Source organism: Vigna umbellata, chromosome 4 (genome assembly GCF_029865625.1).
Source record: "Vigna umbellata cultivar VRB3 chromosome 4, Vumbellata_1.0, whole genome shotgun sequence".
NCBI classification, from domain to species: Eukaryota; Viridiplantae; Streptophyta; class Magnoliopsida; order Fabales; family Fabaceae; genus Vigna; species Vigna umbellata.
This window is the reverse complement of record NC_142168.1, coordinates 25921334-25944435: the sequence shown is the minus strand read 5'-3', so window position 1 is coordinate 25944435 and position 23102 is coordinate 25921334. Positions and strand designations below refer to the sequence as shown.

Here is a 23102-nt window from a genome sequence, read left to right as displayed (position 1 = left end):
ACTTAATGTTTCATATCCTTGTTTACATGCGTTTCCAACCAAGGAAATGACTCAATGTTACATCTTTTGAGATCATATATGTACTTATGTACATTTTTTTTTCTTAAATCACATTACAAATAAACCATGTATTAATTGTTTTATTTGGTTTATTCTCCATTTTTGCAATTATATTTTTTAAAAATAAACTATCAAGGCATATAGCATCTATGCATCCACACGTTATTTACATAAATAATTTTATTAATATAAATTAATAATCAAATATTAATTATTACATTAAATTATTCATGCAATCTATATTAAAATAGCCGACTAAAGAAACTCAGAAAACACATTATATAACTTAAAATAATTTCAACATAAAATAAATGCTCTTTTTTTCCACTCATTTAACCTTTAATCTAAATAGACTTAAAGTGGAGACTCATTGATTTAAGTCAATTCATTTATAGGTGAACCCGCCATAAAGTTGTAGACGAAACTATTTTATAAAATAATGATTGTATTTACAAGAATAAAAATACTATCATTTTTTTAAACATGTGTACTATAATTTATATATTAAATAATTATACTAAATATTAAAAATATTTTTTTTAACATGACTTCAATTTTAAAATACAAGTCTCCATAGTTACAATTATAGGAAAAAGCTTCAAATATAATGAAACAGCTTTCTCGTGAAGCTAACTTGTGAGAAGTTAAAAAGTGATTTTTTCAATCAACTAAATATCAAAATATGCAAGCACGAGCCCCAAAAGAAAAGAAAAGGTAAAAATTACAAAAAGAATAACAATTAAAAACTTACATTAAAAAAAAAAAAAAACTAAAGTAACAACAAAGGAGATAAACTGATAAAAGGCGCATCTAAATGGCTAAAACTATGTATTTAACTATTCTTGTGGGGATGAAGTGGAGATGTCCAATAGTTTTTGACAGCAAATAAAAGTTTCTCTCTTTCAAGAGGGCCATCTTCATGGTCCACAATTTGACAGTTCCAATCCATGCCATTCACTATACCCTTTACCTTTACCAATATATCAACATCATCTCGAATTATTACACTTCCCTCTGGTCTAAGAATCCTATCCATCTCCAGCAGTATGTCTTCCAATTCACATCTACAATGCATAAACAGAACAACTCTCTCTTTAGTTTCATGTCAGACATTCAAAATCACTCAAATTTCCACGAACCAAAGTACATTGCTTTGCAAAATTAGCATAAGGTAGTTTACTCAACTTTTTTATTCTCATTTAATAGCTAGAACAAGTCCAAAATTTTAAACTTTGAAAATTTCATTATGTAATAAAACTAAATGTATACCTATTCCTGTAGAGGCTGAACACCGAATCAGCATGAATTAAGTCATAAGTTCTGGGATAAGTAGACATTGCTTCACACCTGCAACATTATGATGGCCGCAAACATTTTACAGAGAGAAAAGAAAAGGAGAAAAGAAAAGGGAACGGATTTCATCAAATAAAGATTAAAGAAAAACTGAGCTAACCAATTATGGTATGTTCCAATCAACCCCCTTTCATATATTGCACCAAGTGTGTCAACCTTGGCCTGAACAGGAACCACATTCATGACCCAGACAGGGGAATCTATCAGAGCAGCAGCAAATCCACCCAAGTAAGCATTCATGTCTAAAAGGTTGCGATACCTCCCAGCTTTTCCTAGCTGATTATTAACATTCTTATAATATGATACCCTTTTCTTCCACAGCTTGTTATCATTTGAGAAAATTTCGGGGGTAATACCCTTTATGGTCCCCTTAGAAATCCTTGGTGGGGTGGCTTTTAGTCTGTCAGGCCAGTTTTTCAAAGCCCCACCTGCAGTTTCTTCTTTGCTGGATACATCAGGCAGAGGACTCAAACATGTTTGGATATCAGTGTACCTGAAAAGTGCATATAAAAGCTCAAGTTAAAGAGCTCACGAAGTTCATGGAGTTTCAGAGTATTTAGATAGTAGTTCTTATCCACTGTAAAAAAATTAAACTATTAGTTGATAAAAAAAAATGATTGTTAAACAACCATTGTAAAAGTCATTCAAAATATCCTACATAACAATTTGTCAGTACATACATTTTGAATTCTTTTACTGCCAGTACATACATTATGTACCCTGAAAATAGAGTTTAAAAATCTTTAATGAGGTTTATGTCTTTAAAATGTGTTTAGTATCTATACACGTTCAATGAAAAACATTTACATTACAAACTAATCAGGAATCATAATATGTAGGACTTATAAATAGTAATTAAAAAATTAACAAAATTTCTTATTCCCGTCAAACTGTGATTGGATGACAGTTTCTTTTACGAAGTGCACAGATTATTTTAAAAAAATTATCCACATGTTAATTTAAACAAGAATAATGGGAAAATACCAGGCCTTGTCAGGGTTATCCTGTGCCTTGCAGAAAGGTCGGTTATGAGTGAGCTTGCGATTCGCTTTGCATTCCAAATGGTTTTTGGCTTTCTGCCAAATGGCTATGTCATCCTTCTCCACTAGCTTGTTCCAGCACAGGCTTTTAGCTACATTCTCAATTTTGGTCTGCTCTTCGTTCAAATCCTCTTTTGTTCTTTCCCATCCTTTCCAATGTTTCTTCCAACGAATTGGTGGCCCAGATAGAATCCAATACCCACCGGGTCTTAGAATTCGATCAATTTCATTTAGATAAAGCCCGTCTAATTCCACGAGTGGGAAAAGAAAAAAAAGCACAAGTTAGTTTTGAATCATAGAGCTTCATTCTTTCTAGCTTAAATATATAAAACAACACACAATTTTTTCAGATGCACTTTGCTTTTTTACTTTTACACCAATACCCAAAACATTACATGGACATCCTCGTTATACAAAAACACATGTATTTTGGTGAAGTAGATTGTCCAAAACAATAAAATGTTATGAAGTCATGTCCAGAGTCTCAATAAATCTGAGGTGTCACTTTAAATTAATCTCACTCTTCACACAATACGTTATTTAAAATCCTGTCTTTAGAGATATAATTACCAGGCAGATAACTTAAACAGTTTATATAAAACGTTATCATAAAGCCTAATTTTACAATTTATATAAACTCAAACCAAAATATTCGTTGACCAAACTACCTAAGAAACCGTTTTTCTTTATTTAGTTTTCTTTTGAAGAGAGGCCTACAATATTTGGCATGGTGGGTGAGAATATTGATACCGTATTCAGCCCATGGAATGAGGCATCGTGAACAATGTGCCATGTCAAAGGCTCTGGAAGGAAAAGGCAACCTCTTTGAGGCTAGTACTCCAATTAATGCAGGAACCCCTCTTTCAAGAGCAAACTGAACTTGTGCTTCATGGGTGTCCCTTGGTGCAATTGATACTGTTATGATGTCACGTGACAGGAGATAGGCTCCCCAACTAGCAACCTGCATTATCAAAGTTTTTGGTAATATTAAAATATGGCCAATTACACAGTTCACCAATGAAATTCAGATTCTTAAAATTATTCTTGACAAAAGAAGCCATTTTATGACAAAAAATATAACTTCCAAGATTTTGAGTCAGTAACAGGTTTTTCTAATGTTTACCCTTTCGGTCCTTTGAACCACAACACATACATATTATTGAGCAAGATTGCAGATGAATCTTCCTAAGATGCGATCGGGACATCACATGTGACCCGCGAAAATGTCACCTAAAATAATAGCATAATCTAACATTATAATGTAACATACTAAATACATGAATCGAAAACCTAGGTTGAAAAAGTACATCTGGTTTGTGATTAACCAGACAAATGCCTCGTTAGGAAATAATCAAATTAAAGAATGCATTATAATAATCAGCAACTCAAATATGTTTCCACTTCCAGCTGAACGCGATCAATGATTATAAATCACAGTAGACTATAATATATTAAGTTTGGAATCTCAGTTATACTACTATCGATATTAGTTTACCTCGTCAAGCACAACCTCGCCCGGTTAATTCAATTGTGAAATACACTTATTTTTTTTTAGTAAAAGTCAAAGAAAATGCACCCCAAAAAGGTAAAACTGACAAAAAAAAAACAGTTGCTACATTAAGATCTTTGTAAAAATTATTGTAGAGGCCCAAAGCAAAAAATAATTCTAACTATTATAACAACAGCTCACTAGTTCTTGAGTGTCACGGAATCTCTAAAGTGATTGTTCACAAAATAGGAAATGTAGCATCAAAGAAAATCAAACACAAAATTCATACCAACTTAGAAATTAGAAAAAGAAAAGTGCAGTTAGCTGGAATTTCGATTCCAAAAACAAAGTTTATAATTTCTACCACAAGAAATATTTAATAGAGAAAATCCAAGAGAATATCATTACTCGTTTTTGTAAAGGCCAGAAAGCCAGGCAGATACACTTGCTTTGGAGCCATTTATTTAAAAAACGAACAAATAACACAAAGTTACAGAATTATCCCCAAAACCGTCCCCAGAAGAAGACAAACTCACCCTAATCTCAATGTCAAATTTGGAATCTTATGCATTTTCACTAGAGTTTACTTGTACACATCTAATCACATAACTTTAAAATAATTGCTGTAGAAGCGAATAAAATTATGTATATGATAGTTCGCGAGTCTCGTACGTTTTTCTCGTTTTACTATGCGCCCTTTTCGCAGTTAAACAGTGAGCCTTCTACTCACGCATCTCCTAAAGTTACTATAAAACCTATCAATAACGCATCTCTAAAGTTACTATAAAACCTATCAATAGTTGAAACCCGTGAATTGAAGGCACAACCTCATAAGTTGTTGTTAAGAATAAGGCCCTTAGGGTTAGGTCCATTTCTTTTCATGATAGGCTGTAGTAATGATGATAACATTTAAACCTAACTTATTCTTTCCAAAACTCAATTTTGATTTTAACAGTTTTTCTTTCAATCTCAAATTCGTCTAGTCGAGTGACATTCAAAATATTATTCGTTTTGAAACGAGTAATATTATTAGGCTCAATGTATATTCAAAATATTATCGGTTTTGAAAACAAGAACTTAACGGTTCTCAGAAAAAAAATATTTAAAATGTGTTTATCCTTGACTTTTGATTGATTTGAGATTATTGAATGTGGTAAAAAAAATATTAAAAATATTAATGATTAAGAAAAAATAAAAAGTACTGATCACAGTAAAATGCAAATATTTACAAACAATTATAAAATAGAACTGATAAATTGATTTAATTCCTAATGAGTGATCACTTTAATTTTCGAAATTATATATAATGGGGTGGGGTCCCAAACGGTGGAAACATCATCATTCGTGTACAAAAAGTAAAAACATTAACATGCACAAAGATGTTCCAACCCAATCTAAAAGACCACTTTAATTTTCTTTTTTTCCTTTTTCTGAAAAAACGTTTTCTTAACCATGAAACAACCAACCAAAAATTAAAAATAAAAATAAGGAGGAAAAAAGCGCGCGTACCCCACAGCCAGTATCGACGGCGGTCCTCACCGTACCGTCGCGGAGGCTAACTAACTTCCCAATGTCGTCAATGTACTTGTCGGCGCCGTCGGGGAACATGGTGCCGCCGCCGGGGAAGTGGAAGCGATCGCCGTTGAAACGGATCCAGTTCTGCACGGCCTTCTCGACGGTGAGTTCGCGGTGCGGCACGTTGGCGTACCACGCGACGTCGCGGCTGGCCGGCCACGGGAAGGGGTTACGGTAGCCGTGCGGCGCGGGGACACGGCACTTGAGAGCCTCGGTCTTCGTCGGACAGTGGCGCTCGCGGTACACCATCTTGTGGCGCGAGTAGCGGAGGGAGCGGGCGTGGTCCTCGCATGGGGTGTACTCGCTGAGCGAGACGTCGCAGGGAGGGTAGCGAAATGTGGAAGTGGGAAGAGGGAGAGAGGCGGCGGTGGCGTTGTGGTGAGAGGAGAAATCTAAGTGGGAGGTGGAGGGAACGCTATGGAAACATGGTTTTGTTGAAAGTGTTGTTATGGGTTGTGTGGTTTTTGAGGTTTGCTGGTACGCACCGAAGGTGTATGAGAAAATGCAGAGGAGTGCGACCAGGGAATAGAGATTGGTTTTCTTGCAGTGAGTGTTTGGTTTGGAGGGTTTGGTCGTGGGATGGTAGGGTGAAGTTGAATCACCACTGGGCATGGTGGTGTTTGTAAGAAGAAGAATCAGTGATTTGGGTGTGAGAAAGTGAGCGTATTGGTGGAGTGTGGGGGTATAAGTATTGAATGAAGTGGAAGAGATGGATTACATAGCAGAATGGAATGGCATGGTGCTGTGAGGATTCAGAAGTGGGACCTGATTTGGAGAAGAGTGAAAGAATGTGTTTTCACCAATGGTGATGTAAAGTAATAATTGCTTAAGCATTTCAACGTTGTTTGGAAAATGTCAAGAAACATTACTCACCATGAAATGCATCTTTGACTACAATTTCATGACCATAAATTCTTACAACTGGTTCACATGAATCTCATACCATAAAGTGAGTTTCATAAGAATTTTTTCGAAGTTTGATGTAGCTGGAAGAGAGTAGTGCAATCAATACACCAAATCGAGAAATTGAATGAGAGGTTGAACATGATGAAAACGAAAAAAAAAAAATAGAAAGAAATCAAACGAACTCAACTTTTACTCTGTATAATGTTATTAGGTTTAAGTAGTATTTCTATATTTGTTTTTTTATTTAATTCATAATATTTATTAAATAGAATAAACGTAGTATTTGTGATATTTTCCGTTAAATTAGTGATAATATTATTTGAAAATTAGTTTAATTCCATTGATCATAGCATCTATTTCACCTAATTAAGTTGTTTCAGTTTGAATAATATAGATCTGTGGTATTAATTTGCATGATTGTGTAAATAAATAAATTAATGTATTTGCAGTAATTGAGCTGGTTTAGTACATACCTTCCTGGGAGTACAATGCCCTGGAAACACCTGTTTACTAAATACAAACAAAATCGCAAACAGGTTGCATCTATTTAGATCATAGTTTAAATTTGAACTAGTATGATCATAAGCATTTCTCTTCAATAATTAATTCCTAATTTTCTACAATTAAAACAATTTATAGATCTTAATCAATTAATTACCATTTATGTGAAAATGATATTCCGAATCCTATCTTCAAATGGAAATGGATTGTATCGTATTAAATTTTTACAGAGAGTACACGATGTGAAGTTTTTGTATCTTTTCTTCAAATGGAAATGTACTCTCTCATATTAATGTTTTTTTTTTTGGATATTTTCTTCTTAAATATAGTACGTAAATTCTAATCATTATATGGTCCATCTGCATAATTTGTACAAAGAAGAAACCCACAAATTCTCAAGATCTACGACTTTAATCGAAAATATTCAATCAAAGTTGTTTTTTCCTTTCTATACTAGCAAACTAAAAATTTCCAATTTGAATTGTTTAAAGAACATATAAAATATCATGTTTAGATTTATCAGAAAACTTAAATAAGAAAAAAACTAGAAATATCTATAAAATAATTTCAACTATGATGAAATTGGTTTTGTACTTATTCCGGTATATATCTGACTTTTTTTAAATAACATTATAAAAAATAATTGTAAAAGATGAAGTTCATAAAATAAAAGTAGTACACAACTAAATTTAAAATATAGGTTTAATCGTTTAGAACATTTCTATTTTCGTAGGATTTTCTCAAAAAATCTCTCAATTAGGTTCTTAAATATGAAAAATTGAATCAATTTAGACATTGTAATTAAAACGTTGTTTTTTTATTTAAATGTTGCATTTTCATTGATTCAATAATTTTATTTCAATAAAATTTAATCTGTAAATAAAACAAATCCAACCCAGTCTACAATACTCTAATATGGCAGTAAAACTTGTTATTGTCACCCTGCCACGCACAACATGTTTTTAACTTCGTCCACCCAAATTAACAGCAAAGTCTAAATTGATTCAATTTTTCATTTTCAAGGACCTAATTGAGAGATTTTACAATACGATGACCTAATTGAGAAAATCCAATAATGTTCTAAATGATTAAACCTAAAATATATGAATTTCGTCCATCACTCTATATGTTCGTCAAGTTTAAATTAACGAAATATATCAAACTCGCGTATTACAAATTTTAAGAAGAACTAAATATTTTCTTATATTTTAACAGTAAATATAAAAATTAAAAACAGATTACTTTTCAAAATTTTAACATAAAAAGTAAAAAAAATATTTTTTAAGAACTTTATTTTGACAACTTTTTTACAACATTCACCTAGTGGTTTCCATTTTAAATATTTTTTTCAAAATAAATTCAAAAAAAACACTAATAAAACAATGACACGCGGCCTATTATAAAAAAAGTTGTGATAAAAATTTATTACGTATCATAATCCGAAAAATAATGCATTTGCATCTTCATGCAATACTTTTAATATTTATAAACTACTTCAATAATAAAAATATGACAACTCAAACAATAAAGATATAAATATAACGTCAAATATTAAATATTAAATATATTTAGATAATATATTAATAAGATTATATAATAAAAAATACAAATTTTCTTTATAAATAACATTATGACTAAATATCGATATTAAAACCAACTAGATGAGTATTGGAGATCAGTTAGTGACAACCGGTATCCCGAAACTTTTTGCATGTCTTTAACATATAGTATTTTAAGTATAAGACTATATTGAATACATTAAAGGTCTCTTCGATCACGACGGTATAAAACTTGTTCCTGAATACATGTGAGTCTACAAAGTTAACATGTATATAGTCCACAATTAACTACAATAATTCAATATTAACATCTTATTTAATAAGGTGATTCAAGCTCATCTAGGTAAGAGTTATCACCACTTATATAATATCACATTTTGTAAGATATGTGATTTAATTCCATTAATTATTATATTTATTATTATTTGATGCATTTAACTGATTTGAACTTTAGAAAATTTTCTGTAAACATCTGGTTTGGAAAAAAAAAATACTTTTAGAAAAGATGAATAACTCTACTATTGAAGACTTGAAATTTTGAAGTGTTTAAATACTTTTGAAATCTTTGTAAGATATACGTTTAAGAACATATAAAATCACAAAATCTCTACATTCAAAATTAATTTATCATTAAAATATCTCACAAAATTAAAAGAAAAAGGTGTTTTAAATTATTTTTAGTTTGAATTTTTAAATGATCTAAAAGTGTTAAACGTAACAAAATAGTACCATTATTTTTCTTAGATATTGATGATGACAAGTTAGGTGCATGGTAACCGTACGGTAGGGTAGTGGTGCAGTGTTCATTTTTCAGTAATAATTCAATTCAAACACCACATGATTCAATTTCATCATCAATAACATTTTCTCCCTTATTCATATTTTCCGTGTCATTTTAACCACACCTGATTATTCTCTGACACGTTTTCAAAAATAAAAAATACTTTCATATATATAAATATATATATATATATATATATATATATATATATATATATATATATATATATATATTATATATATATATATATATTTATATTTATATATCCCCATCACCTTAAACTAAGTTATTTAAAGAGCCAACGAACTAACTTACTTTATAGGCCAATAAATTTAACATATTTAATACTGTAATACTTAGTTTTTTTTCCTTTATTGATGGTGAGGGTTACAATGTACTAGCATTACTTCATTTATACATGCATTAAATAAAGCTTTTTATTATTTTCAAAATATATATTTATAGAGAGTTTTCACATGTTGATAATTAAAGAGTTAAACAGACATGGGGGAAAAATCACATGGGCAAATAATTTGTGAAGAATTAAGTTTTATATTCTTATTAATGTTTTTGCTATGGAAAGAAATAGAACTTTTAGAATAGGTTTGATCTTATGGGTGAAATCAAATAATCTATAAAATGAGTAAAATAAAAAAATTGTAATCTAAATTGAATCAGATCTAGTTTTATTTGTTCTTCAGTATGATAGATTGATATTTTTTGTAAAATGATTATTATATTTAAAAAATTAAAATAATATTATTTTTTTAAAACAAATGTATATATTATGTATTAAATTTGCGTATATAAAACTTAAATTTAACTTCAATATTGAAATTTCAAACTCATTTATTCGTTATTTTATTTTATTTTTATATAAAAAAAATAGAGCAAACCTTTTAGGTGATCCACTGAACCAGATCGAACCGCACGAAGAGTAAGATTTTTTTTCTATTAATGTTTATTAATATTTATGGGCATGGTGGGTGACGACTTATCTTATGTGCATGGGCTTTAATTCCATACACAAATTTTATCTTCCCCATCTCAAGTTTTTTTTTATAAAATACTTCTATTATTCCTTTTGGATACTAAAATTAATTATAATTTTGTTAGCCAATCACTTAATTAATTCTGACTTATTGGTTAAATAATATTTTTCTTTGTAATTTATACTTTATTTAAAACATAGTGTATTATTAAGTTTTGCAATGATATCCTTCTTTTTTCAAGTAAAAAAATACACTAGCTTCTTGTTAAGTTTTGCACACTAAATTTATAATTCACACGTTATAGAAAAAATGAAAATAAAAAAATATACCCAAATGGAAAGCACGTTTGTGATTCTCATTACACTGTAAATGTTTTTTTTATTCACATTAGTAATTGTTTCAATTTTTGGGATCGAAGTCAACTTTTCTTCTTGACATGTTCTTTTTAGGCTTAATATCTCTAACGGTCCCTATTTTCGTCAGATGTATTCGATTTGGTCTCAGTTTTTTTTCTGTTCAATGTTGTCCTAAAAAATATAATTTTTGTTCAATTTAGTCCTTTTTGCAAACGACGTTTAAATCGTTAACGACAGACAGTCCAGGTGTGCATAAAACTAATGAGATGACATTTAACTACTACCACGTCAAAAGTAGAGTCTTCGTCGCAGCCCCTTTACCACCCCAAAATTAGGGTTCTGTATTTGGGGGAAACCTTCTTGCGCCTACGCCGCGAGAAGAAGGAAAACACTGCTCGCGGTTTTGCTTCAATGGAGGATGACTTCGCGAATTGTGCGGCTCATGGTAGCATGAAGAAGACGAACCTAGTTGTGTAAGAAAGCACTCATGGTGGTCGGTGGAGGCAAGCAGCTACGCAATTCTAGGTTTCTTTGATTTGGGATTTTTTTGAATTTCATTGTGGTTCTCTATAGGTTGGAGAAGATGATGGCACTGAAGCTTTGCGCGATGGCAACAAGGATTGTTGCGCTGACGATGAAGCTCTCTATTTGGATTATTCATGGCTGATGCGCGAGAATGAAGATTCGAATGGAGTTCGAGATTATGGTAGCTTGCGACATTATTGATGGTGAAGAATTAGCGGTTTGGGTGGTGCGATTCAGCTTTCTCTGTTTCTGGGTGCTTGTGTTTGATTTGCAGATACGAGATGCTGGCATTGGCAGCTTGAGAAAATCCTGAGATGGCGGAGGCGCGAAGGTGATCATGGTAGCGCGGCGGCCTGAGGAGAGTTTTGTGATTTGGAGGAGATCGCGACTTTGATGGTGGTGTCCATGGAGGTTGCGCGTGATGGCTACCATGGTTCTCTACGGGCGCGGCTTCACAGCGGCATGGTGACTTTGGACGATCTCTGCGACGGCGGTGGCGTTAGGGTTCGATGGCGGCGCTAGGGTTAGGTGACTAGAGAGAAAGTAGGGTTTCAGTTTTCTGTTTGGGCTGAAGGTTGAAGAAGACGGTGACGTGACAGAAGCTAAATGCCATCTCATTTGGGGTTTGCACAGTTGGAGCAATGGTCGTTAACGATTTAAACGCCGTTTGCAAAAAGGACTAAATTGAACAAAAATTACATTCTTTAGGACAACATTGAACAGAAAAAAAAAATTAGGACCAAATTGAGCATCCCTGGCGAAAATAGGGACCATCAGGGGTATTAAGCCTTTTTTTTACTTCAAGCACATGTTAGTTTTTCATTCACTTTGCACTCATTATCATTCGGTCAAGCTGAAAAGTTATTTGCAAAAGATACTCTAACATCAAAGTCAATGAAAATTCAGCAATACTAACAATAAATGTGTAATGAATGTAACCAACCTATCACAATATCTCAAACCTGTAATTATAAATTTTCAGAATGAGCTTCAAATTAGCATCGGTCTAATTACGGCCAATTGGTAATAATCTTGCTTAGGTTTGACATAATCATCCTTAGCATTAATCCTCATTTAACCCGACTGCTCAGTTAGCTTGCCGATTCTTTTTGGGTTCCAAGCTGGCAGAATCGTCCGATCTGAAGCTGACCGGACTATCATACTATACATAAGCCCCTTAAGCCCGAGCATATCTTGATACCTTGATATGCCGAGGGGTTTTTGGGTTGGAGAAGGTTTCGTGTGTTTTGGGTAGGATAAAATGATTTTTGTGTAATCTACCGGTCTACAACGGTTAACTGCGTGAGCAGTCACTTCCTAACCTTGTCAGTTGAGGGAAGTTGTAACCTATTAAAGTGTGACACATGGTTTTTCGAGATTTGTGTGCCCGTTGAAATGAAAGATCGCAAACTGTGGATCGTTAGATCCTGTTTGTTTCAATGGCTGAGATTTGTTCATTTGATGTCAATTTCACCATTGCTATCTACCTTTTTTTTTCACAACCGAATGCCATATTCTTCTTTATATCTAAGGTAATAATATGGATAATTATGCTCTCTTTAGTTGAGGAGTCTGAGGGGAAGGGAGGTTGAGGGTATGCTAACAATGAGTCGGGGTCATCATCATCGTCGATTGGGTCTTCAATCCCGGGATCAACCAAGCAGAGAGCAACATCAGGAGATGGGGCAATAAAAGTGAACATAAATAATGTTATCGTTCATGCTGATATGGGTTCGGTAATTGCTATAGAGATGGATGCTATTGGGGAGTGATAGGGTCTCGTGCGTCGGTACCACCCGCTCGAAGCTATGGTTGGGCTCCTCACGAGGTAGGAAATTATGTTTTCAACTTTAGTATCAACCCGTCCTTGGAGGAATTTGTCGGTGTAGTTAACTTGGTTATGTAAAGGGAATGAATAAGCCTTTCACGGGAAGAGGGTTACACATTATATCTTTTCTACTCATACTCCACGATATTTCGAGATATGGTCGTTCGTTTTCCCTTGATGAAGTTTCAAATGGGCATTCTTAGGAAGTTGAATGTGACTCCTACTCAACTACACCCGAAAGGGTGGACCTTCATGTAAATGTTTGTTGTTGTCTGTAAGGTCCATAACGTTACTCCTACTTCTTTCGGATCTGACTGCACCCCAATAGGTCATGTGTATCTCATATTTTTTAGAAGGATAGGACATTGTTCAATTTGTTCAAAGCTTCATATAAGGGGTTTAAGACCAACTACTTGAAGGTGGTAATAAAGGAGACATGTTGGTCAAAATTCATTTTTAATAATGGTTGACCCAAATTTCCCTTCTACTTAACTGAGCAACCTAGGAGGTTGATCTCGTGGGAAAAATCTGCTATGATGCCTATAGAGAAAGAGACGATTAATCTAATCACATAGCAACCCCGTTGTGTTCCATCCTGAGATCTCAAAAATATCATTTATAATGACCGGGACGTATATTGTATAACCATCTTAGTAAGTACTTATTAAAAGAAGGATATTTGTCCTTATATCTATATTAAAAGAATAGAAAACAAATTTGCCATAATTGATTGCTTAAAGATGACATAAACATCCTAGTAAAGAAATACCATATCTTAGTGTTATAGGAATACTAATGTATCTTGCAAATTATACTCAACTTAATATAACATTTGTTGTAAATTGGTTAAGTATGATATAGTTCTTCACCTACAAGAAGATATTAAAATTAAGTCAAACATATACTTCATTACCTTAAATGTATTATGGATATGGGCTTATTTTATCCATATGATTCAAAATCAAATTTAATGGTCAGATCTAGACCAGGAAGCCTCTGCAATTCCCTCTGCTACGAGAACGCCCATGAAGCTATGGAGAGTTACCATTGTGGCACACATTGCCACGAAGAGAGCGTCACGCCTGGGTCACCAAACTCGAGTCCCTGCGACAACCACGCTAGAACCCAAGAAAGAGAAGGAGAAAATGGCGTTTCCCTCTTGTGAAACAAAGCAAGGCCAAAACGATTGGGGAAGAAGAGAACCTCATTGCTCCTTGCGCGATGAAGAATCCATGTGCAGATCATACCTCCACCGTGTCGTCACCTTCTCTAAACAACCAAGGTCACGAGCTCCTGAGTTAGCACCACACCGTTGTCGCAACCGGAATCGCGACGGGACGACGATCCAAAAAGAAACGGGTTTTAAAAAGAGATTTGGAGTCGCCACCATAGTTTATTATGGAAAACTATGGAAAAACCTCAAAACGATAAAGCACGGTCCACGAAAACCATATTCTGGGTTCGGGAGTCGGTTACGTGTAGGGAAGGTGTTAGCACCCTACAACGCCTGCCCTAAGGCAGTACCTTTAACTAAATGCGCGAATATGATGTGGTCTTCAAAATGTTTAACTATCCCCTAAAATAAAATTATAAATAAACAAAATATATTTTTTAGTTTTTTGGGCCCGACAAGGATTGACCTTGCTCCTACGTATTCTCATTCAAAATGAGAAATCAGGGTTACGTAGTTCTAGCTGAAAGACTGTTTGTTTGTTTGAAAAAGCAGATGTTTTTAATTTTTGGAGATTTTTATGTTTTTAATATTTTCGAGAAAAAGAAGGTAATGAGTACTAGGCCGACGCGAACGGTCGCACGAGTACTCATACCTTTAAAATGATATTTAAATATTTTTAATTATTTTTGAAAAGAAAGATAACGATATTAAGCACTAGGCCGATGCGAACGATCACACGAGCACTCATACTGTTATCTGCTTATTTAGGAAGACTTGAGAGCATTGAGTGCTAGGCTGATGCGGACGATCGCACGAGCACTCATACCCTCGTTTAATATTACGTAAATAAGAGAGAAAAGTATTGAACACTAGGACGATGCGAACGATCACACGAGTGTTCAACCTTTAAACATATTTTTTGAAATTTTATTTAAGAAGAAGAAAAGGTTTTTAGCACAAGGACGACGCGAGCGGTCACACGTGTGCTTAAACCTTTAAAACGTATACTTTTGTATATTTATTTAAGGAAGGAAGAAAAGGTTTTTAGCACAAGGACGACGCGAGCGGTCACACGTGTGCTTAAACCTTTAAAACATATTTTTGTAAATTTATTGAAGGAAGAAGAAGAGGTTTTTAGCACAAGGCCTACGCGAGCGGTCGCACGTGTGCTTAAGACCTTTTCAAAATATTTTTATTTGATTTTTAACTTTTGTAAAAGAAAGGAAAAAGATTTTCAGCACAAGGCCTACGCGAGCGGTCGCACGTGTGCTTAAACCTTTTCAAAATATTTTTATTTGATTTTTAACTTTTGTAAGAGAAAGGGAAAAGATTTTCAGCACAAGGCCTACGCGAGCGGTCGCACGTGTGCTTAAACCTTTTCAAAATATTTTTATTTGATTTTTAACTTTTGTAAAAGAAAGGGAAAAGATTTTCAGCACAAGGCCTACGCGAGCGGTCGCACGTGTGCTTAAACCTTTTCAAAATATTTTTTGTAATTTTTATGGAGAATAAAACAAACAAGTCTAACCGATATAAATAAAAACAAAAGCGCGTGGACTATCATAAAGGGGTTACATGCAATAAAAAACTAACTAATAAAAAGAAAACAAAAGCATAAAAATAAAGCAAGAGAAAAGCCCAACATGAATAGGGGTACAGAAATAAAAACCAGAGGTGTGGAGTGAAATTGAGGCTCTTTTGGTTTGGGTCAAAGTTCTTTTTCTCCAACTTTGAATCTGCCAAGGTGTAAAGATGAAAATGGTGGTGCATCCCGAAATAGTGTGCACAGGCCCAATTCTTCTTTTATTTTTGTTTGCAGAAACAGAATGGGTTTCAGCCCAAATGGAAGGGGGTGTGAATAGAATTGTGCATGTGGCAGGAAGAGAAGGGAAGCAAACCACACCAGCCACACCAGGCCCACGGCCTCTTGACCCCAATCAGAAACCCATTAGGGGTTCTCCCAACTTCATCTCATTTTCCCATTCAGATACCTTGCACACTTAGGGTTTTCCTCTTCCGCATAGGACCAAGGGAGGCTTAGAGCGTCACCTCCGCACGCCCACTGTCGCCTCCGCCAGACCGGCCGCCGCCAGCCTCAAACCGGGCACCGCGCCACCACCTTCCACCAGTTCTTCCCCTCTTCCTCTTCTTCTCTTCGCACGAGATTTTCTCCTCTCTCCGCGCCACGTCTTCGCCACCTGAGGGAGGTGACCATCGCGAGATGCGATCGATGACACCAAGCCAAGGCCATCGCCGGTTACGTGGGAGAGGGAAATACTCTCGCCTCTCCGCGTCGTGCCTCTGCCGAGTCTGCCGTCGAAGCTGTGGTTCACCCTTTCCGTTCTCCCTTTCGTGTGCAAACCTTGGCTTTATTGAACCAGCCGCCACAACAATTTTTATGCTTGACTAGAGGCGCCACTGGCAACACAGGTCGTCACCGAAGTCTCCACCGGTTGACGTGTCGTCGTCATCACCGTCAACTCCTTCCCAATTCTTCACGAGCAGCAAAACCCTTTCTCGTTCTTTTGATATGCGAATCAGAGATGCAACCCAGTCGTTTGTTATTGCGTCACCTCCATTCGGCATCCACACTCGCCTCCAGCGATCTTCTTTTCTTCTCATTCGTACCGTGCTGTATTGGATGTAACTCTTGGGGTTTGGTGGGTGAAGTCGAATAGGATAAGAGTAGATACTGCCTTGTACTTTCATTCCTAATTGAGTTGCAAAGAACTGAAAACGCAAGAAACCTTGAATCTGATTCTGAAAAGAGTGTTATGATCATTAGCCTTCATTTTTCTCTATTCTCGTAAGTTTTGTTATGGATGTTGATGCTCTTTGCTTGCAGGTTCAAGAAATATTGGTTTCGAATGGTTGCTTGATGGATGAAACAAAAGGATGGAAATGTGATGAAAATGGAAGAAGATGGTAAGGTGTTTAGGAAGAATTGTGGTTGTTTTGATTGGGTGTGGGGTGGAAAAGGATGGTGACGAGAAATGTGGTGGAAGCAGTGAATGAGTTGTGAAGAAGAACGGTTTTGAATAAACTGGTGGCTCCTTTTGATGCAGGTGAAAAATGGATGTTGGCTGGGAGGTAAGGATGAAGATTATAGGTGTTAGAGGTGATCATGGGTGCTGGATATGATGAATGAGGAAGAAAAACGAAGATGGTGGGTGCTGCCGTGGTGTTGGAGATGAAAATGATGATGTTTGTTAGGGTAGTTACGGGTCAAAGGAGCAGAGGGGTGGAGAGCCAGGGAGCGTGTGTCCTGCTTCCTTTTTTCTTTTTCTTTTGTTTTCTTTTTTTTTTTTTTTTTTAAAAAAAATAATAATATAGAAAACCAAATCAAATAAAAAAACAAAATAAAATAATAATAATAAAAACAAAATTAAAATTATATAAAAAAACATAAAATAAAATAAGACACAATAAAAAAAGAAAGACCTATATTATTTAGTTATCCGGACGAAATTGGGTGTTGACAGCTGCCCTTCTTTACTTAGATTTTACTAGATAATATGAAAATTTGATATTTTCGTATTATCTAAGTAAAGGCTAAGTAAAGAAAGAAACACTAATTTCGTCTGGATTTCAAAAGAGAAGGAGGAAAAATAAAAACTTATTCAAATATACATGATAACCAAGTTCATGAAAAAGGTGGAATTGCAACAAAAGAAATCGACCATTGCGTAGCAGAGGGCCAACAACACGAAACGAAAATCTGGATTCGACCATTGCCTCGCAGAGGGCCAAACTCACAGAACAGAAATTTAAATTCGACCATTGCCATGCAGAGGGCCAAACTCACATAACAGAAATTTAAATCCGACCATTGCCATGCAGAGGGCCGATGACAGAAAACTAAAACCTGGATTTGACCATTGCCTCGCAGAGGGCCAAACTCACAGAACAGAAATTTAAATCCGACCATTGCCATGCAGAGGGTCGATGACAAAAAACTAAAACCTGGATTTGACCATTGCCTCGCAGAGGGCCAAACTCACAGAACAGAAATTTAAATCCGACCATTGCCATGCAGAGGGTCGATAACAAAAAACTAAAACCTGGATTTGACCATTGCCTCGCAGAGGGCCAAACTCACAGAACAGAAATTTAAATCCGACCATTGCCATGCAGAGGGCCGATGACAGAAAACTAAAACCTGGATTTGACCATTGCCTCGCAGAGGGCCAAACTCACAGAACAGAAATTTAAATCCGACCATTGCCATGCAGAAGGTCGATAACAAAAAACTAAAACCTGGATTTGACCATTGCCTCGCAGAGGGCCAAACTCACAGAACAGAAATTTAAATCCGACCATTGCCATGCAGAAGGTCGATAACAAAAAACTAAAACCTGGATTTGACCATTGCCTCGCAGAGGGCCAAACTCACAGAACAGAAATTTAAATCCGACCATTGCCATGCAGAGGGCCGATGACAGAAAACTAAAACCTGGATTTGACCATTGCCTCGCAGAGGGCCAAACTCACAGAACAGAAATTTAAATCCGACCATTGCCATGCAGAAGGTCGATAACAAAAAACTAAAACCTGGATTTGACCATTGCCTCGCAGAGGGCCAAACTCACAGAACAGAAATTTAAATCCGACCATTGCCATGCAGAGGGCCGATATCGAAGAAGAAAACTAAGGGTGCTAGATAAAACTGGGCTTGATGGGCCAGTGTGGAAACTGGGCTTGGGGGCCAGTATGGAAACTGGGCTTTCAAATTTTGAAATTCTTGAAGTTTGTAATTTTGTGAAATGCCTTTTTTTTTTTTTTTTTTTTTTGAAATTTTGACAGAAATTTGATTCTTGAAAAGGCATCAGTGACCATTCGCTAAAGAGAATGTCCTGACATGAGGATATGAGAAACAAGGCGTAAAAAACTATTGTAGAATGCTGAACAGGGTGTAAAGATGTGTATTAAAACCCCAAATGAGAGAAAAAATTATCAACAAGAAACAACATGACTTGAAGATAAGACCATAATGTTATTCTTTTTGTATTTTTGAAGAAGGATTTGACAACCATTCATATGAATGAAGAGGGTTTTGATCTGAAAGAATTTCTTTTGATGTATGCACACATATGGAAAACATTTGCTTTGTTTTGTGTTTCATCTATTATTTTTTTATTTTTTTTTTTTAAGTCATTCATCTTACTTGCAATCATCATCAAACTGATCTTTATTTTCAATGTTTTGTGAAATTGAGGAATGTCATACATTCGAGGTCTAATGTTTGATATGATTACATTTTGACTTTTTCTTTCGAGACATCGACGCACACATGCTTGAATTTACTGGCAAGTGAAGAATGAGAGCTATTTAGAATGTTTGGAGAAGTCTGGGACAGCCACATAAGCACATCATTCCTTATACATTGCTTAAAGGAAACGAGACAACCAAAAGCTGCCCCAGTTTGGTGTTTGGGAAAATGAGCATTGGGTTTGGATTCATGATAGTTCAGGTGAGACCTGCAAAGCTGTTCCAGTCTGGGATTATGTGTCAATGAGTTGCAAGGCGAAGAAATTGTGTGAGATTCACAAATCTGCCCCAGTTTTTCGGGTATGGGTTCTTACCTGGAAGAGGTAGTGGGCATGAAAAGGACAAGCTAAAAGGATGAACCCAATTGGTCTGATTTTCCTTTGCATGCTTTTGCTTAGTTGGCAAAGAGATCCCTTCTTCCTGAGACATTACTTTTTCTCTCTTTTTTTCATTTTCAATGTTTTTTTTTTTTTTTTTTTTTTTTTTTTTTTTTGGACACATTGCAAGTCATTTTGTCTTATCGCAAAATTAAGCTTTATGAAAATTTGAGCAAACATTATTCAATCTGCGTGGACTTTATTAGGCTTGTAATGTGGCCAGGGCTAGAAGGTATTGAAAGGAAGGGGTATGAAGGCCCAAATGAATGTTTGTCGGATACATTTTTTTTGAAGCAAGGGTTGTCATCTGGCATTGTGTCAACTATTTGACCTTTTGAGCACTTTGCTTTTCTTGAACTCCATTTTTTTTATTTTTTTTTCATCATCACTTTGTGATTTTTTGTTCTTTTTTTTTTTTTTGTTTTTGGTTACCCTTTTGAAGGATTCCTCCGTTTGATCATTGAGTGCTCTTCAATTGCTTCCTAAGTTGACTCATACTGATGACAACCCTTGCTTGGGAATAATTTTGAAAAAGGGTTTATTTTTGGCTCAAACAGGGTGGCAATGGATATATATTTTTTACTTTTTAGATAAAGAAAAGATGGCCACACATCATTTCAAATTCTGATTGCTTTATTTTCAAAAGATTAATTCTACGACTAGATGACCTCAACATGAGTTCTTTTTTTTCTTTCTAGATTGCCCTTTCGGGTTTTCAATCTAATGGGCTTATTCTCTTTTTGAAAATTCTTCTGTTTATCTCAATGGATTCAGGGATCACCCTACTAGCGCAAGGGAGAAAACTTTTGGCCAGACCAATCTGCCCCAGTGTAAAGGCTTACATCATTACTAAGGGCAGTGACAGTGTTTGTTGGGGAACATCCTTTATTTTGGAACAGTGAAGGGTGAAGATTTTCAAGCAAAATGCGCACAAACGTCTCGGGAGAAAGCGTCAAATTGTTATTTTTTTGATTAAACACTTGACCTTAGAAAAACTTGACATCCCAATTTTCCTTTTGATTATTCATCATTTTTTCTTTTGCTCTTTTCTATTTTCGAAAAACAAAAGTTTGACAATTTGCAAGAAAGATAAGTGACTCAAGATTGACTTTATTTCATTTTTTTTTCAATTTTGTTTTCCTTTTTTCCATGATACCCTTTCAGGACTCGATTTCCAGCACTACTTGGAGAAACCCTGTAGTGAATGCTCGCATCCAAAGTCAGGGATGAAGACGTGATACCAATGAGCATACTTCCCCGTAGCAAGACACCCCACAACATCAAATTCACTTGTACAATGACTTATGATTTCTTGTGTGGTCTTAAAGCCCACTTCATTTCTTCATGGCATTTGTGGAGGCATTCTCAAGCCTTGCCTCAATGTTGGGTTGACTTCCTTCATACTTTAACCATCTTGAATGAATCAAAGTTTGCCTTTTCGCTTGAACCAACAACACTTTTGGTGGAATGACCGATAGCCACTCCATGGTAATCACCTTTTGTATATGATGCATCACGAGTCTTGAGGTATTGAGGCTTTAAAGGCTTCATGTAACAAGTAGAGACCAAGCCTTTTTATGCAGGAGACTTGGAAGAATTGTTGCATAAGTCAGAAGATTAGGAGTGAAACTCATATGCCTTTCGTCTTGATCAACATTTTTTCTGCCTGACAGTTTGGTGGGAAATTGAGTTTGGGTCGAGTCCATTTTTGTCTCAGAGCAGTTTCAAAGGGTAGGCCAATGGTATTTGAGCAGTGGGATGTGATTGAGCTCTTTCTTCTCTCCTTATCCCAGGCTTAGACCAAACTTGTTCACATTTGTTGTCATAGTAGAACCTTGTGCGATCTTTTCAGTCTTCACACCAATTTCAATTCTTTCTTGAATTATCACCAAGTTTGAGAAGTTTAGGGAAACACTGCTCATCATGGTCTCACAGAAGGGTGATTGCAGAGTATTTAGGAATGTGTCAACCATCTCGTTATCACTCATAAGAGACTTTCCTTGAGCAACAATCTCTTTCCACCTTTGGGCGTATCCTTTGTATAATTCATACTCCTTCTTCACCATGCTTCGTGGTTGTAATCAATGAGATGTCCCGTCCATGTGGTATTTGTACTACCTCAAGAGAGCATCCACCAAATCTCCCCAAGACCGGATGCACGAAGATTCAAGATGAGTGCCCCAGTTTGGTGTCATGCCAGCTAATCTACCTTAGAAAAACGAATTGACCACTTTTCATCATAGGAACGCACAACCATTTTCTTTCTGTACATCATGAGATGGCTCTTGGACAAGTGGTGCCTCCGGGTAATTTAAAATTTGGGAGGTATCAGCATATCATCTGAGACTAAGCATAACCCTGCAACATTTGCAAACTTAGAGCTTCCTCCCCCTTCCATGACTCTTATCCTTTTTCCAGTATTTCAAATTTAAGCTTGTCAGCATCAACATCCACTGGTGCAACAACAATGAGGGAAAGATTTCAACTCGGGTTGCTTCGTCATTATCTTGCTCACAAGGCGTGGCTGAATCATCTCCTAGGGGACCATGAAAGTGGTTGCCCCAAGCTTGTTTCTTCCTTCAACTACGGTATTTTCTGCCTTTTAAGTGTGAACATGCCTCAATTCCTCTCCCAAGGGTGAAGTGTAATGTAGGGGAAGACCATATGAGGAGAAAATTTAGGCCTCTCGAACTCTGTATTGTAGTCGTGGTGCACACGAATCTCCAGGGCTTTGTAAGGCATTCAGAGCCTCTAATATTTAGCTCATTTATCCCTTCAGTTGTTGGATATCGACTTTCATCCCTTCTTGAACCTCTCCTTGGTTCTCCAAGATTTATTAACTGGTTCGAGTCCTTTAGGGTATCTTGGATGTTTAGGTATATTATTTTTTTTAGATGAAACAATTTAAGAAAATGAAAATGAAAATGAAAAGAAAAAGAAGAGACAATGTAGTTTAAATACTCTAGTCGGAAATTATAAAGCTGTGAAAATTTTGCCTTGGTATAATTTGGAAATTAACACGAAACAAAGTCAATAAGGTGGCTCATCATTCAGAAGTTCCCAAGACGTGAGACATAGGACGTATTGGTCAACCATCTCAGGCTTTAGCCATAACATTCTTCATTTCTCTGATAAGTTCCCTGGAGCAATTGAGGAATGTTTCAATCCCCTTAAGCGGGTTGATGATTGACATTACAGACTCAGCATCAGCTAAGAACTTAGGGACGTTTTCAATGGCTTCATCGGCAAGGGAAGTTAGCTGTGAGAGACTTCTCTTCCACTTCTTTACAGATGTCTCCTCTTTAACTTGATGCTACA

The 23102-nt window shown here is 35.6% G+C and overlaps 1 protein-coding gene across 1 annotated transcript; it reads right to left on the bottom strand.

The window, feature by feature from the left end:
* Nucleotides 1–704: 704 nt before the first annotated feature.
* LOC124839862 (putative methyltransferase PMT16) lies at nt 705–6482 on the bottom strand. The gene is made up of 6 exons (XM_047315800.2): nt 5452–6482; nt 3204–3414; nt 2398–2698; nt 1514–1906; nt 1330–1407; nt 705–1124 (listed from the first exon to the last, which is right to left on the bottom strand). Exons 1-6 carry the CDS (start codon nt 6127–6129, stop codon nt 893–895), a joined length of 1893 nt encoding a protein of 630 aa, XP_047171756.1. The 5' UTR covers nt 6130–6482; the 3' UTR covers nt 705–892.
* Between the last annotated feature and the right edge of the window lie 16620 nt (nt 6483–23102).